This window comes from Bacillus rossius, chromosome 7, assembly GCF_032445375.1.
Source record: "Bacillus rossius redtenbacheri isolate Brsri chromosome 7, Brsri_v3, whole genome shotgun sequence".
Taxonomy (NCBI): domain Eukaryota; kingdom Metazoa; phylum Arthropoda; class Insecta; order Phasmatodea; family Bacillidae; genus Bacillus; species Bacillus rossius.
The window spans coordinates 55,944,220-55,962,979 of NC_086335.1; the positions used below are offsets into that span (position 1 = coordinate 55,944,220).

The 18,760-nt window shown below is 34.5% G+C and overlaps 1 protein-coding gene across 7 annotated transcripts in view; it reads left to right on the top strand.

Annotated features, from left to right (window-relative positions):
- LOC134534077 (guanylate kinase-associated protein mars) overlaps positions 1–18,760 on the top strand; it is a 38,899-nt gene that overhangs the window by 16,238 nt on the left and 3,901 nt on the right. The window contains exons 6-14 of one of the 7 annotated variants that reach the window (XM_063372091.1): positions 6,741–6,852; positions 8,086–8,440; positions 9,336–9,456; positions 11,312–11,564; positions 12,382–12,559; positions 13,938–14,039; positions 16,415–16,536; positions 17,643–17,724; positions 18,199–18,240. In XM_063372091.1, coding sequence (XP_063228161.1) covers positions 6,741–6,852; positions 8,086–8,440; positions 9,336–9,456; positions 11,312–11,564; positions 12,382–12,559; positions 13,938–14,039; positions 16,415–16,536; positions 17,643–17,724; positions 18,199–18,240 — 1,367 coding nt within the window. The remainder of the gene's footprint in view (positions 1–6,740; positions 6,853–8,085; positions 8,441–9,335; positions 9,457–11,311; positions 11,565–12,381; positions 12,560–13,937; positions 14,040–16,414; positions 16,537–17,642; positions 17,725–18,198; positions 18,241–18,760) is intronic. The other 6 variants (XM_063372093.1, XM_063372092.1, XM_063372094.1 and 3 more) reach the window with 6 other exon arrangements.

The window sequence follows — 18,760 nt, forward strand, 5'->3', positions numbered from 1 at the left end:
CGCAAGAGGAAACCAGCATCAAAATTAGCAAAATTTAAAATTGGAGACCAGGTACTGAAGAAAACAACTCCGGTAAGCAAGGCCTGGGAACATGTAACCAAGAAATTGTTTTTGTTATTTGAAGGTCCTTATGTCATCACAGACATAGTACAAGAGAATTGCTATGCACTAGCAGAGCCAGCAACAGGCCGACCAGTAGGCCGTTATAATATAACGCAGTTAAGGGAATACAAGAGCCCTACTACTATGTAAGCAGTACCGACCTAAGCTGCGAATGCCTCGTGATGGTACAAGGTGTAGTACCATAAACAGCTGAGAGCAGTCTAAGTGTAAGTTTCAGACCAAGGATCTGAACTGTACAGAGGAGTAAGTGTATGTCACTGTGATTATGTGATCTAGTACGCCATGTGAGGCGTAGTGCAGCCACTGTAATTTGTAATGTTAAGCGGAGGTGTAATTCCCGCTTGTTTCTGTGTAAAGGTGAAGTAAAATGCCACCTATGCAGATATTTACCCTGTGGTTATGCGGAAGTGTAATTCCCGCTATATTGCTGTATTTGAGGTGAAGTGAAATGCCACCCATACAGATGTTATTGTAGCCTGTGAAGCTACCTGTGTACAATGTGTATTGTGTTTATGTATCAGTTGGCTTGCACAATTCCTCGTATGAGTATGAACTCAAATGTCACTAAGACATATATATACAACATTAGACTAGCCTATACCTATGTGAAGCTGTATGTACTGTGTACTAACAAACGAGAAGAAATTAAGCTTATTTAGTGTCGATGTAACTAGGTGGTATGATACCCCATCCTGCTGTGTAGACATATATAAACACTGGCATGCAAAGCATCTCTAAAAGCACATAACCCTTTGCAACTACAAGCAGAGTAATATTATGCAGGTTACCTTGATTTAATGATGATGCTGAGTAATCCAATAGGCGTCGTTATGTTGATGATGAAAAATAGAAAATCACTAAATTTTCTAATATTTATAGAAGAACTCACTAAGATTTTAAAACTTCACTATTTTATTACCATTTCTGGGATGAATTTAGGGAAAAGAATGATCTTTAGGATTGCATTCTACCCAGAATGCAGGTTAGAAAAGTATGCACTCATTTCGCATACAAATCCAATCAGATTTAGCTGAAATATTTAGTTTATTAAACTTTGGATGTCAAGGCATTGATATTTTATGAAATGAAAACACTGAAATTTGAAATCGATGATTTTTAAGAATTTATTGGGAGAAGCCCCTATACGAGAAAATTACGTCGTCTCAACACTATTCACTCGCATCACTGTCATAGTTGCTTGAATAGTATTCTTCGAATGATGTGAAGAATAGCGAAGAATGTGGATCTGAAAAACTCAGGATCTAAGCCCTTTGTCACGAGAAGTGAAGATACTCCGGCAAACAAGTGTCCACAAGCAACTTCGCCTAACAGAAGTTATAAAATTGAAGAAGCAAGAAAATTTTCTTAAAAAGAAATGAAAAAGATATTGAACATGTGATACCCTATGTTGAAAGCTATCCTGATACAGCATGTTTGTGAAACAGCTGATTTGTAAAAGGAACCTTAGCTACACTGAAGCCAGGAGCCTCAGTAGATTACAAGACTCATGTGTTACTGATAGTAACCAAGATGAGATGAAATGTGAACATTATTCAACCCAGCGAGACCGCTACGGGATGAAAACACAGTAATGGAAGATGAGAGGAGGAAGATAAAGCCTCTACAGCTGTTGAGCTGAGCACAGCAGACTGAAATTGAAAAAGTTACTAAGTTGGTAATTGTGTAAACCAACGACTTCTCTGTATAGGAGAAGATAATGTAAACAATGTGTAAAAACGCTATGAAATTTTGATTGTATAACTTGTAAACATAATGAAAGGTTAATGGTATGTTATGTAAATGTTATTATATATATATAGTTATATATAAATGTTATATTATATGATCAATTGCTAGTATGTACTATGTAAACATAACAATGAACTATTAATTGTCAGTATGTACATGATATGATATATATTCTTGGATGAAATGTTAACAAGTGTGATGAAATGCAAATGTAAATTGCAAGCTAAATATGCTATAGTTAAATGCAAATATTTTTAATAATGAAATGTAAACATGTAAGTTACAAACATTGAGTAATGAATATAAATTATGTTAGCTATCAATATGTTATAATGAAAAGCAAAACATGTGATGTTTGATATTCAATAATGATACGCTATAATGAAATGTTGTGGTGAAATGTATGAAATCTCATGAAATGAGAACACAAACAAGCAAATGCACTGTGATGCATACTAATCAAGTACGAACTAACAATGTGATATGTTAGTAGCAAGCAAAGTACTAATATTGAATTTAATGGATATTGATAACCAGGCATTGTTATGCAAGAATTGAGATTTAATAATTAATAGTATTTATTTATTTTTTTTTCTAACAATGATGTTAATAATGAGAATGTTATATGTTAAGCTAGGAATTTTAAGGTTAATTTAAGATATTTTTGTTTTAACGGTGACGTCATAGTGTTCCGCGGCAAGTACACAAGTTGTATTGCCTGCAGACACTTGTATTTGCAAGAGTACAAGTACGCACATAGTGATTAAGGTATCGATTAAGACCCGGACACCTATACTTAAGTCAGGTGCGAAGGTTACACCAGAGTGAGCTAGACGTAGTGCGGTTCGCAACGATTGTGTACCTAACAGTGATGGGAATAGACGAGTGCTTCCTTGTGGGAAGTGGTGACCTCGCCCCACGCAATCAGCACCGCAGACGCCACGACGCCGTCTCGCGCGTAGTCGTGAGGCAGGGCGGCTGGACGCCGCCACATCAGCAGTTGATGACGTCAGCTGCATTGCCAGATGCCGTGCTGTCTGGTACAGCATCATCGCCCCACGCCAGACCCCGTCGACGCGTGGTGAACCAGGCCAGGTTTGTTGGTCGTTTTGAGGACAGGCGCCGTCTCGACGCCGCTGTCCGCTGCAGGAAGGAGGAGTCGCAGCCAGGATGCAGTCATCACCGCAGGTGGACGTTGACCCACTGCCGTGACGTGACCTGGAGAACGTCCTATTGTTGACTCACGTGTACATTGCACCCCTTCGAATCCCTTTAGTGAATCACACTCACAGTAAGTAAGTCCTCCCGAGTCCTTCTCAACAGGAGCGGCTCAAGGCAGAAGCTGTCGGAGAGCAGCAGCAGTTCCAGCCTTCGAAGATTTTGCACTGCAAAATCCGTGAACTTCTTCGCGCAGGTCTGTTAGCAGCGACGACCCGATAAAAAGTGTTTAAAAAGGCGCGATTTTCAGGCGCGCAACGGTAAAAAACGAATCGAGGAGAGGTAGTCTCTCTCAAGTTGTTTTTTTTTTTGTTTGTCGTTTGGTGCGCGCGTTGCTAGGCAACGAAGAGTGTTGTGTATTGTGCGACGGAGAAAGGGAAGTGCCAATCACATTGCACCGTTTTGAACAGGTCAAAGAGCACTGTTCAATGTAATTGACAAGGGCGGCAAAATCTGTACTGCAACATGTTTGTTTTGACAGTTTAATTATTTATTATTATTTACGATTTATTTTATTTTTGTTTGCTCTATGTATAATATCATTTATTTTCAGAAACGGCAATATTTGGTTATGTATGTCTATGGAAAAGTGATTCTTTGGATTTTTACCGGACTATTTGAACGAGGTATTGTTGATACCCCTCTAAGGACTAATGGACTTGAAAACTGTAAACGGTAAAATTAACGCCGTAATTTTATTATGTAAATTATTAATTTTAATATTTATGTATTTGAATTTTAAGTGAAATTTTGTTATCTGCGCAATTGTTGCGTTCGGAGTTTACGTTTTCGGTAAGAAATTAGGTAACTGAAACGGTCCTTTTGGCCAATCACGGGCCACCATTTAAAAGTGAGTCTTACTGGTTATTTTGAGGAAACTAGTAAGAAAGAGAGTTCTACAATGGCCAGCTGAATGAGCGGCAACTTCGTGACGTCGGCGAATTTAAATCCTGAAAATTAGCTATCTAGCATCAGGCATCCCGGATAGTGGATGATAATTATGAACCATTAGGGAGTTCAGAACATTTAAATAGGATTTATCTAAAAAGATAAATATCATAGGAGTGATTAACGTGAGTAATAAAAGTGCCCAGATTTTTTGTGCCCTAATCTTATGCACGAATCACGAAACTCCCGTTTTTACGTCACATCGTCGCCGAAACTTATTATAAACATTGATTTCATGAATTAAATTGACTTTATAGAGGATTTAAATAATACTTGGACATAAATTTTACGAATTTACACATTAATTAACAGACTCAGTGGTCCTATAGATGAGAGGCTCTGAGCTCTGCCGATGATTTTGAACCTATCTAGCCGAGGTAAATTGATTTAAGTTCCCTAAAAAAAAAAAACATTAATTAAAAACTGTGTAGTGTCAACGAACCCGAATTAAGACTTTTGAAAATATTTAAATGTGCGCAACATAACTCCTGGTAATTGAACTTTTATTGAATTACTATGATGTCACCGTTAAGTTAGGTTGTTGTTTTGGATATGAATAATAATTAAATATATTAATAAGATTGAAATCTTTTAAATCGTTTTTACATTGGAAATAAAATAATTCTATATTTAATATTCACAGTGTTGTGTTGTGTTATTTGTAATTCCACCTACTCCAGTGTGTATTTATGTATGTTCCATATCAATCAAATAACACCTAACTGTGACTTACCTTATGTCAACATTACCAGTGAAGAGTCACACAATTTAAGAAATCTAATTTATTACACAGTTTTATTCAGCCCAACGTTTAAGTGTGTGTGTGGAGCCTACTAAGCAGCACGAAAGTAGCTCTACATATTTAATTGGCTACCCTAGCGGGGCCTAAACAACTAAGAAGGTTCCCGCACATTATCTTAGATTATTCTTTAAAATTCATAGGACAGAGACTATCTGTCAGAGAGTAATATTGAAAAATATTCGCGGTCACGTCACCGAAGTTATTCATGGCCGTATGCTTCACCATGGCAGCTAGCCACTTGTTTAGTTCCGGCAAGCTGCATTCTTTGTTTGCTTTGTTACGTTTAACACACTACCAAATAGTAATACGTAGCTGTGAAACGGAAAGTTAAATGCGGTATACATAAATGCAAAAAGGATTTATCAACACAAAATGTATGTCTAATGAATTTTCACATTGATTTCTACCAAAATTATTTTTACATTTGTTTGGCCTCCTGAAACTGCAGGTCGCCTTATATTCGGGAATACGGTATTCGCAATTTTAAATTTTGCTATTCGACATACGAATGCGAATAGTTCGTCAGTTACTATTCGCAACTATTCGTGTTTACGAATATTCGCACACCCCTAATTAGAACTTTATTTTTTATTTTAGTTTCTGAACAATTGCAAAACACAGTCTGCCATTACACAATGTGTACAAGTACACACAGTTCTCATAACAACCCAAATAAAATGTCCTTGCTTGAAAACTTGAATGTTCATTAATTTTTATGTTGTCCAGAACGTTTTTAATACTCGCTCACACATTTTACATCTCGTAAAGAAGTCACAAAGTTGCTTGGCATCGATGGTACAAGCCAAGGATAAAGGTTCCCTTGGGACGGCTGCTGAAAATTACTAAGTCCCATCGTGGGCTGATTGCAGGCTGTGGGGCTGAAATTTTAAATAAATGTCTGAAACTATTTTTAATACCAGCGCAGCCCGGACCATAGCTGTAAAGTTTGTCACTTAATTTATATTAATTGGCTTGAGCCACTTCTGAATGTGACATATTCAGACAACATCGAGCAGTGAACTGGCGAGATGCCACCACTGCCTCTAGCCACACGGAGGAGGAAGCCACGTGATCTCACTGCCCAATCACAACACAACTTTTACAAAGAAACTGATTACAACACGTCACTACAGATAAACTTAACAGAAGACAGTGCCTGCTTTACTGTCTCTGACTCTCTAGTCAGATTATAAACCCTGTGGGAAATAAACAAGTTCAACTTTACCATCATAAGAATACATAAAAAAAAATTCCAAAACGTTTCGGGACCTGAAAATATGGATGCTGCCGTGTTGCATATGTTTCTGTCTTTATTTCCGAAAGAATGCCAAATTTTTTAAAATCATCATGAAAGCTTCTGAATCACTCCAAACGTAAAACATGGGCATTAAAACAAAATCGAAAGTAAATATCATACTGAAAAACTGCATTTATCCACATAACTCATTATGACAAATGAGAAGCAGAAAAAATATAGTTAAACAGCTTTTCTAAACAAAACATCTCAACCCAAAAAATATTTACAAGAATATTAATAATGATAAATTACAAGTATAAAAACTGGTTCACTATAACCTTGAAACTATATAATCAGCTTATTCCCTCTGAAAGACAAAACATATTTATTTTTATTCCTGAAAATTTATTTTAAAAGCTGGGGAAGGTAGGAGGGTCTTGCAATGTTACACCTTGTAGTTATATTAATAGTTAATCCATTTGAATGCTGATATTTCTGAATGATTAATGATTATAATATATAATTGTGTGATTAAGGATCAAAAAAATTATTATGTTCCCCAAAAAAAATTGGTTTTGAAATTGTGAATTTACATTTTGCATGCAATTCTCATCTTTTTATGTTTTTGAGAGAGTTAAATATTAATATGTTTGTATGTTGCAGTAGTAGTTGGAAGAAGGTACTACCTAAAGTTGATTCTGGCAAAGTGAAGAGATTACGACCTCGTCATGGTAATGTCGTAGCAATTCCTCTTGCACCTCCTCTCATTCCTGCTGTAAGTTTATACCATATCATACTTGTTCTCTTCAATCCTTGAGTTCTTGTTATGAGAGATTTGTAAATATATTTTCTTCTTATGTTTCGTCAAGAGCATTATCTGATAATATTAAATTTTTACTTTTAAGAAAACATAATTGTTAGATGCCATCTTGAGTTCAACTGTTTATCAAATTTTTTATCTCTCATTACATATTAGAAATGTTGTCTCTGATTATAATACATTAAAAGGTAATGTCTTTTTGTTTTATATAGTGTCGGACTGATGCAAATAGTTTCTCCTGTGTACTAATAAAACCTGTTTAGAATTTTATTTTTTTATTTCAGAATGAATAAAACTATGATAATATTGTCACACTATTTTATGATCTTAAAAAACCACAAAGAGTAAAATTGAAAAAAAATTAAAACATAATATAATTATAGATAAAAAAAAATAAGAATTTTAATCTAACATGGGTAGTGTAAAGCTGGCAACAGGTAGCACTATTTTTCTATGTACTACAATCAAAGTGTAAGATGGACTGTAGACTAAATTAGGACATGCTCCATCTGCAGATATATTTCTTACATCTTTATTAGGGATCAATTTCGGTTTACCACTTGGAGTTAGGTGAGTTTTGTACTCGATACTCCAACTTTGTTATTGCTTTTACCATGTTGGTAAGAGTTAGGAAATGGGTGTCTGCAGCGTTATGTTAATAATTGAAGTCAAAATGATAACGACTCTAATCTCTCTCTTCCTTTTATATAGCAAAACATTGTTTTGTTACAGCGAAGTTCTGTGCTGATTCCTGGTGGATGTGATATCAGTTCATGATATCATTTTTATGATTCTTCCTAAAAAAAAAAAGCTATTAATATAACTTCTAGCATTATCCTTAATACAGCTATGGTTTGTTTTATTAACCAGTTGTTAACCAGACTGACCTCAAATTTAGAACAAACACCCTCTTCAAATACCTCCATGAAATTTACTGTCACTGTTATCTAAATGTTTTATTGTCAAAATAATGGAAGCATTTTGCAAACCTACATGAATTAGAATAAAGAAAAATTGTTTGCTTTTAAAATTTTTGGGATTTTTTTTATGCATACTCATGTACGTAATTATGCAAATTAAGGTGTTGAAAAGCAGTGGTTTGAAGTGTGTAAACATCTTATGTTATTCAGATTTTAGAATAATGCAGCTGTCTGTAATCCTTCAATTTATTGGCTGATTTTATTTTAGGACGAAAATGAACAACCTATCGCTTCTACTTCACAAGCTGGGTCTTGTGTGACTGGTGTAAGGAGCCGGTCTCCAATATCTGATGTGGGAGATGATGCAGCCGCAGCAGTTATGACATTTAGTGCCTCGCCTGCGATGTCTGGCTCCACAGTTTCTACATCACCAAAGCTGCAACTTCCAAATGTGCTGGGTGAACCAAAGAGTTTGGATGCTGCTGAGAAGCATAGCGAGGATGAACCGCAGAAAGAATTGGAAGAAAAGGAAAATAGAGCAGAAGATGAAGACTATCCAGTAATGCACAGTCCTTACATTACTGTTACACGAGGAAAAAGCAGAAGTGCTTCTAAAAATAAAGGTTGGTAGTAGGGATTTGCGAGTACTCGAAAATTTCGAATTCGAATACAATAATTGTACATTGGGTCGCCTGTCGGCGTGGCAGAGGACTATGGCGAGGAGAGTCAGCGCGTATTATATGTTCACACGCTGCTGTCTGATGTTATTTTTTTACATTGCATTACTAGTATTAATATTGAATGGTATTTTATTTATGTATTTATTTATTATTTATTATAACACAAATAATACAAGATATATTCGGTTCAAAAAGTAAAACAATATTTTTCTTCAGTTTTAACGTGCCTGGGGCTGGGGGTGGGATCAAAATGGGCAACCCTTAATTTAATGAAAGCAGCGATTTTACAAATGCAATCTGTGGAACTGAATGAATACGTAAAATCAGGGTTCTAGTGTAAGTAGTTCTCATTACTCACAAGTTGTACTTCATACTCAAAAATTTTATGATTTGGTGGGGCAAGCACTGGAGTAAGGTTTTACATTGAGAAAAATTACATTGAGAAAGTACATAGTATATATTAAAAAGTGTGTTTTTCAAAGTTTTAAACACTTTAAAACTGGAAAGAACTTTTAATTTGTACTGTATTTTCAACTCCAAACTTGGAATTGGGTTGAAGGATATTGTACAGTCAACATGAGATATCTTGATCATTTGTCTGTTATTTGCTTATGTTTGTAAAATTTTTACCTTTTTTTTTTTTTTAAAAAAAACCCACCTCATAAAAAGTGATGGCATTTAAGTAATTTTTTTTAAAATTTTATTGTATTTGTAAGAAATTTAAATGTTTTGTATAAATTATTTAATTAAGTTAAAATTTTTGTATTAGTTGAGATTAAATATTTGTGTATATTTATTCATATTTCAAAATTTTCAGTTTACACAAACATGTCATTAGTCATTTCAGAGTGCAGCAGTCCAGGCGTGTTGAGTTCTACTCCAACTCGATATTTGCAGAATCTTTCAAATCTGTTGAGTAGCTTAGAAGACGAAGGTCAGCGAGGAATAAAATATTTCAGGTATGTCTGGTTTAACAAAGCAAGAATTTCTATAACCTCTTGTTGCATATGCTGTTCGGTATATCTAATTTAGTGTTTTCCCATAGCTGTAGCTTTTAAAACTAAATATAATAATGGTTACCGTATTTACTCATGTAAGGATCACATATTTTATGCTGATTTTTAGATTAAAAAATGTAGTATCTAATGCAAGTTTTTTTTTTGTTGAAAAAAAAATTAACCAAGCACTGTGTGATTGCATATGTCCGTAAATAACTAGCCTATGTTAGTTTTTAAAATATAACTCCATGAGTACGCATAATTTGTTTAATTAACATATCTCAGTAGTAATGTAAAGCTCCGTGAACAGTGCAGTTATATGTTTGCTGCCCGTCGGATCGGCGCTGGTAAGTGACGTCTGCTAAGCTGGCGGGAAGGAGGGGATATTCTAAAAAAAAAACAGCGAGCATGTGTGTGTGTGTGCGCACATGAGGCCGTGTGGCACTGTCAGTTCTCCCTCCCTCATACATAGTTGTAAATGTCCCGTGAACTGGCACCCTACACAATTAATGTGCCTATCTTGACAGGTTCTCAACAATGCAACTGTACCCAAACGGTGTTGTTTCCTCGCTTTCAACCAAACATTCCGTGATATAATTGAAGACACTGTTGGTGTTTTGAAGTGTGGTCACGTTATCGGAAATTGGGCACCATTGCAGACCCTTGAAAATATTTAATATTAACAAAATTATTTTACTTAGAAGGAAATGAAGTTAACATAATTCGTTCAGTAAACAACTACTTAATGATTTTAGATCTCAATCTGCACAGAACTTGACATTATTGTATGCAAAATACAATTTAGTTATAAATTCCTTATTTAAAATATGGTATTATGAACTACTTAAATATAGCTAGCATTCAAATGCTATACTATTGCAGTTGTGCAATTGATGAGACAGTTACCAATACATATACTAGAAAATATACTATAAATTATGATTATAAATGTTAAAATTAGTCTATTAAGAAATCCAAATATATGAAAGAAATAAGGTATCTTTCTTGATTCTCAATTATTCTTCCATTATCATATTCAAACCTTAATTTCTAGTGTGAATAAAACTCTTGATGTAATTAAATATATTACTTTTAATGCATCTAATTTAGATTCTATCTTAAGTCTTTACTATTAAAATATCTTTAGCTAGAAGAACTAGAATATGGGTCAGTTATTTGGAACTCCATTAGTAAAACAGACAATGATAAATTAGGTGAAGTTCAAAATAATGGATACCCCTAAGACTTGTGTCAGGTGCCTATGTTATCACAGTCAGCCAGGCATGGTAACAGTACCCATGGAGGACTGACGGGTCGCGGGGCGGGAGGTCGCAGTGAATGCATGCAGCAGCAGTGGGTTCCGAGCTTGCCTTCTGGCTGCACGCACGTCATACCTTTCTGACGCCTTTGTAAGGAATAAGGCACCACGAACCTATCTCGCCCTGAGACGTCATGTGCACTCCAAGTTCCTTTCCGTGAGGACCAGGACATTGTCTTTGATTCCGGGGCACGCCAAAATATTTATAAAAAAAAAGGAAAAAATTCAAGAATACACCGGTTCTCGTCCGATCACCTAAGTTAAGCATCGTCGAGCGTGGTTAGTACTTAGATGGATGACCGCTTGGGAACACCACGTGCCGTTGGCACTACCATTTTGCACCCTACACAAATTAGAAATTTTTAAAAATTTCAATTAACTTTTAGTACTTAAAACGTAGTTGACTAGAACTAATACTGTTCTTACTCTGCAGAATGTGTTTATTTTGGTTTGCTATCACTGCAGGGAACATTTTGGGCAAACTGTGTGTTGCTGCAGGTTGAAGTTGAAGATGGAAAAGGGTAATCTACACGGCCTCTGCGACTACTGGAGTGCCGTCCGGAAGCTGAACGAGGAGAGCCTCCGGGACCACGGGGACCTGATAGACTCGGCGGTCGGCCAGAGCAAGCTGCTCCTGACCAAGAAGATGGCCCAGTTCGAGACACTCATCACGGACTGCGAGATGAAGACGGGCGACAGGCTCGTCACCGTGGACGACCTGGAGGGCTTCTGGGAAGTCATGAACATGCAGGTGAGGCCACTGCTGCCAACTTTCAATATCTCTCCAGCATTTAGTCCCAGTTGGTTTATCTTAATGCTATTTTACTATTTTTATGTACGCATGCAATACATTATAATCTGGCAGTTTTGATTTAAGTGTACTAGCATTGGAATATTTAACAATAATAGAATAACATATACTGGTATTATAATATATTTGTGTTTACTCAAGCTGCATCTGACATGTTAGCATAAGGTTCACATATATTTTTTTTTTTTTTTTTTCATTTCTGAATAATATGCTATAATATTTCTTCAACCTCTAAGTATGTATAAGCATTATTGTAATTGTTTGAAATTGTATTGTTATGCTAACTTGAACTCTTTGTTCTTTTTATATATATATATATATATATATATATAAAAAGAACAAAGAGTTCAAGTGTATATATATATATATATATATATATATATATATATAGAGAGAGAGAGAGAGAGAGAGAGAGAGAGAGAGAGAGAGAGAGAGAGAGAGAGAGAGAGCTGACTAGCCCTAACAACCATAACTTAACATATTTGGGTGAGTTTAGTATGTCTACCTTGTATCCACACAGTCAGGAGAAAGAATTGGGTTCAAATGGAGCAACCAGTTTTCATTTTATGCTAAATTCACTGCTTTAAAAGGATTGATCTCTCACCTTTGTACCTGATTTGAACCTATCAGTCACATCTCTTTAATGTGGTGTGTCACATGGTTTAAATGCTTTCTTTGAATTTGTTTTTAAGTTGATAAATGTTTTTTTCCTCAGGTTTTTTTGTATTCTTTATTTTGTAAGTTATTGTTTTTACAGATTATTGATGTACGCAAGAGGTTTTGTACTTTAGAAGAGCTGTATTTAAATGGTGGAAAGAAACGTATTGTCAGTTCCAAAAAGAAAACCCAGAAGAAAACTTCTAAGAACAAGAAAGCAGTTGATAATGCCAAGCCTAAGGTAGAAACAAAGTCATCTGTGCGTGCCCTTATAGCTGGTGAGTCAGTTGGTTCAGTTTATGGTTTATTGATTCGGTGGTTTTGACATTTTGGACAAAGTCTTATAAATAAGAAAATATTCTTATATTATAATCAGCCATCACTTATGTTTTGGTACTGTTCTGGTGTATGGTGTCAAATGGTAACCTGATCCTTTTGTGGCATAGTAAAGTAATTGAGCTAAAAGCATGCTACATTTCCTCTGCTGTTTTAAAGATTTTGCACCAAATGTTTTAGATATGAAACAATCTTGATACAATGGATATACATGTTTTTTTTTGTTGAAAAAAAAATATTTATTTTATAAAATGACAAAATGTTAATATGAAGTTACAAGTTAGTATAAAATAACTATGTACTCCTAAAACATTTATTGTGAATATTGATTAAAAAAAAATATTGTTATTGAAACAAACTAAATTTAGGACTTGCATTTCGACTAGACAGCCCAGTAACACATTCATATATAGAGAAACTCTGTGCCATTTTTTTCATCAACAAAAGAATGTGTTTTGTAACGCTGAATCACAGTTAAGTTTTGAAGCCCATCTCCAAGTTGTTACTGCTGGAAGCTAATACTCGTGATTATGTCGCAAATATTGGTAGGCCTTTTGGCTGAAACTTCTTAATGATATATGAGCTGCTATATCTTCAGATGACCACTGTATTCTTTTAGGTCTTGTAAGAATTTTTTTTTTTACTTGTCCCAGATTGAAATACCGGGATAATGTTTTAGAAAACAAGTACGTAACATGTCTATACGTAAAATGTCCAGTTGTTTAAACCTACATCTACTAACACAGAATTTGCCCTTCCTTTTGCATTTGTTCGCCCATTTATTACAAAGATCTTAATTTTTTCGAAATGAGAAATGTTTTATTACAGTATCTTTAGTCTTTTTTTTTTGTGATTGTGACATCCGTACTCTGAACAATTTGGCATTTTAACTAAATATAGCACACACAATTGTGCACCAACAACATAAACGAATCACATCAGTAATGAGGCTCACATGTTTGTCATTGTGATTTACAGTTTTCTGTACCTTTTGCGATATGTATGTATTATACTTAAATGCATATTGCATTGTAAATTAGACTCGTGTCATTCTCAGATTTTTAGTATTGATACCTATCTACTTATAGAAGCACAGATATATCTGAAGTATTATTTCAACTTCAGTAAGTGGTTTGAGTTTTGATTACATGCTATGTTTGCAAAAAATATTTATGCTTCAGAAAACTGTGGGGTCTAGGTTTAGACTGATTTTTCTGAAATTTCATACTGAGTCACAATTGCTGATAAGTATCTTCTGTTTTTCCTGTTAATTTAGACACATAACTGTTATATGTATTAATATTACTTGTTTTTTTAAAGCTGCACGTAAGAAACAAAAGGAAGATAATTCTGCCAAGTCAGAATCTAATGAAGACATGATTTTGTCTGAGAATCGATTGGAGCCGGTGCCTACCACACCCTGTAAGTGCTTCTTGGTTCTGAATATAATAAATAACATTTGCAACTGATGATTAGTCTTAGGGTAGAATTTTGTGTATAGAAAATATGCATAGGAAGTAGAATCAGCCTGCTGTTTTTTGACATGTTAATGTGCATTCAGAAAAAGGCTATGCTCTAATTAATTTGTCCTTTGGCTATTTCTGCCACCAAAAGGCACACACGTGCCACAGTTGAGATGTCTGACTGTTTGCCAATCTGACACCACTGTTATCTTGAAGGTCCGTCAGTTGCCTTGAGGGGCCCACCTACCTGGGCCCACAAACGGTTTGCAAGGATTTAAAAAAAAAAAAGACACAGTTTGATACTGCTTAAGATATTCGAATGGTGTGTGTTTATGAAAAGCATGGAAAAATGTGCGGAGGGTGGATGAGTAGTTTTTAAACTGTGTTTGTAGCATCTGGAAGATCCAGTCATCTCATTTCGCACCACTTAGCATTCCTTTTGTAATACACATGTTTGTTAACTGGATAGTCTTCTTAGGAATGATACATTTTTTTTAAAATTACTATTGCTGCTTATTGACAGTGTTAAAATATTATAAGTTATAGAGAAACTTAAATTTGTCGCGCTTCATTCAAGTCTTCCAACATTATTTTATGTTTTTGGAAATTTTACTAACATTCGTATGGCTAAATAAAAATAAAAATTCCATAACTTGCATACAAAATTCAGCAATACTTCCTCCTATTATAAAATGGACAAAGATTACATAGTATTTTTGCGGGTAATTAGAAACAAAGAATAATTTTCATATTACTATCCATACAAAAGTAAAATTAAATAAATATAATTAACTCAATAAAATCAGTATCCTTAGAACATCTAGCGGTGTTTCTTTGGTATTATAAGAGGGTTAGAGTTTTGTCCCCACACTGGCGACATCACAACCTTTATTATATGCCTCATTTGGGTCCGTGTTTCATCACACGATTGCTCTCTTGATCTCTCTATAACCCCCGCATATAAAAAAAGTGTTGAAATGACCTCTTAAAATGTTTACGACACAAAAATCAAAATGTTCCTGCAACAGTAAATATATTTTGTATCATGTTTCATTTTTTTCTTTTTTTTATATATATAAAATTACCACATTATAAAAATAATATATTGTAAGAAAATGTTATTAAGAAGACATTAAAATGTCCTGAACTTGGTTCACCCGTTACTTTAGGCAACCCGTATGTGCACATTTAATTTTTTTTTTATAAATGAAGAATTATTCATAAGTTTATTTGTTTGCCATTCATTTGTAATTGCATTTATGAGCGAGATGACACTGTGGCAAACCATAGGCTCTTCATATCTTGAATATTTCCTTAATTCATGTTCTTGTAATTTTCCATAACTATGTATTGGTTTGTGTTTGATAATGTTGTTACATCATTAATTCACAATATTTAACAAATTTAAGGTTAATACAATACTAATTAATTATTGAATTTTGAACTTATAATTGAGGATGTTGCTATACAGTAAACATCTAAGCACAGCAATAAAAATTTAACATCATACAGCTTTGAGTTAAAGTATTCATCAACTGCTATAATGTTAATTAATAGCCCACCAAGCTACCACATTACCATGTATGAGGGGCATTCTAAAAGTGAAAAAAAGTTTTGATCTGACAAGCCATGAAATTCCCCCACCTCCTGCTTCGCACAAGTCTGATGCTAACAGCGAGCTAGTTGGAACGGTCGTTTACTCTTTATTGTGTGACTTTGAAATGTGTGACAAAATTAAAGATCCCTCCAGTGTGAGGTTCTTTTTTTAATGCGAAAAATAGTCCATCCTATAAAAATTTACCGCCATATAACCTAGGTTTATGGTGAAGGTAAACTGATCAATGAAGCTTCAGTTCATGTTTAGTGGCGGACAAACATATGTTCATAAAGAACACTTAGGCCAATTTTCAGTTGTGACCTGGCAAACTGAAATAAAGGATTGAAGAAAAAATTCAATGAAAGAGATGTTTTACAATGGAAGTGACAAAAAAAACTGAAAGGGTATGTTAATGACTGGTTCAAGCAACTTGCAGAAGGCATAGAAAAGTTTGTGATACGCTATGACCATTTTTAAATTTATATGGCCACTACGTAGAAAAATAGCTAAAGTATATCTGTTGTAACATAAGTTTTGTTTCATATCTTAAATAAAAATATCTAGAGGAACAAATGTTCTTTACTTATAAAATGACCTTCGTAGTTATTTGAGTAATACTGGTACATATTTTATAGAGAACTAACACTGTAAAGAGAGCTTGTTTTTTGTAGCACAAATTTAGTGAATGATTTTTTGTAGGTGTTGATTTTATTCTTAAGAGTATATCTTTCTTCCAGCGCTACGAACTCCAAGAGCGAAGAGTGCGAGTTTGCATCAGCAAGTTCTCGTGCGGGAATCCAGGAGGAAAACAGTAACTTGGGACTCTGTGTCTGGCTCAAGCACTACTGCAAACAGAGAGGTAGCTTTCAAATCAGTAACTTAAACTGCAGTACGTATTTTTAGAATTTGCTTCTCATCTTTCATATTATTTACAATACATGCTTAGAATAGACTTCATGTCAGGCAGTGTGCATTGTATAAATTGAGAAACATTGATTACTTTTGCTTTTTTATTACTACTATCATTATTAAGTTTTCAGGCAAAGGTTCATTTAGGATTATAAGAAAATTTTATTTATTGTAAAAATGTAAGGAAAGTTAAAAAAAAAAAAAAGCAAGGAAAGAGACAAAAAAACACACACACCCAATTCGAATCAAAGGTGAAGATGATCTAAGTCTTCAAAGACGAAGTTGAAGTATGATCATTTAAATATTTGGCTACATTAAGAAAAACACCTAGGTATAACATTGAGTGCTTAAGTGAATGTTCAATCAGCACATTCTGTGTACTGTGTACTATAAACTATATACGAACAATGTGTCGGTGGCTCCGCCCTCCCCTCCCCGTATTTACCTAGCACTGAAAGTATCGTAAATTCTCTGTTCCATCGAAGACTAGTAACAAAATTCCCGCGTCTGAAAATTGGTTACGGTTCTGAATACCCTAGCGTAAACTGATGTGTGTCTGGCCAACATCATGCATGCAGCAATGTATTTTGATTTTGCTTCACATGGTTGTGAATGGAGGGATAAGTGTGATGAGCTAGTGAGAAACTGCCAACAACCTAGTCACCTATACTGGCAGGGGGATTGAGGGGCGCATGTAGAACACAGAAGCCATTTTTCAAGGTGGGCATTGGCATGACTAGTATTACCAGAGCAGTCCTAAATCATAGTGACTGCAGTTTTTAAATTGATAAAATATTAAATTCAAATTTTTTGACATACTGGGTCATATAAATTGAGGTTCACAAAAATACAACCTTTACAATTAATTGTTGTTAGTTAGACAATCCTCTTTCTTCTATTTTTGATGGGATTTTAAAACACGAATTACTCCCCAAAAATTTTACCGTGAGCCGCTCAATCAGTGCAAGATTGCAGAAAATGCCGAATCAGGGAATGCCAGATTCGTTTATTATGTTCTCCTCTTGCTCTTACCAGTACATATTTGTTTTCTTGCAGGAATCCTCTGTTTCAACTATCACTGCCACCCCTAGAAGTGTTCTGAAGAAAAAATCTTTGGCTAACAAACTGGAGAAGTCTGGTAAGTAGTAGAATGTGTGTCTATTAATGTGATCAATATGTAATTGTCTTTAGCTTCCACCTACAGGGTGGCCACACTATTAGGAAAACATAATTCCATAATTTTTAAGGTTTTTGTTAGAAATTTCATAAAAGATTATTATTACTAATAACAATAAATGTAACTAGCTAACAGTGTTAGTTTGAGAGCTGAAACAAATTAACTACTTATAAATTAAATACAAACTATTTAATGTTATGTAAAAATATAAAGTATTCTTGTAAAACTTTGAATTGGTGAAAATCGTCAGATGTAAAAATAAAAAAGAAACATCAGTGATAAAAGAAAAACATTGAGTGATGACTTCCTCCCTACAGAGAATCGGATAACTAAATCATCAACTGTGAAAGTTGGTGACTATGTATGGGTTGTTATAAACATGAAGGGTTTTTTTTTTGTGATCCTTTTAGTGAATACTGAATTTTTTTCTTTCAGTTGAAACTGCGAAAAAAGAAGTATCTACTGTTCACTTCCAAGGTAAAAAAACAAATTAATTATCCGTAGTTCAGTATAATTATGGCTTAATCTGATACACAATTTTGATTATTTTTTTTTCAATTTCATTATTATTTTTATTATCTAAGGGGTACCTATTTCTGAAATTTTAACATTTGTTGCTGTCACAAACACTTTCAACAGATAGGTATTCTCTAAGTGTCACATAATGGGTGTAAACAGTCATACAGGTCTTTGTAATTATTATCACTCGTGCAACTTTCCAGTTCAGTTGAAGAAATGGATGCCTAACAACAAGAAGGGAAATTTTGGATGCAAAATTTGTGACTGCTTGAAACATAAATTATATTGTAATTATTTGATTGTAAATACTTTCATCAAAGTTCCTACTTTTAATAAATGCTATCGTTCTATTTTGTGTTATATTAGCAAACTTAACTATATTTTATATAGGGGTTCTCTGTCTCACCCTCTTTACCGATGTCGCACTTCCGTTCGCTCGAAATCTTCTCGGAACTCCCGCGGAGGCCGGTGTTGCTGC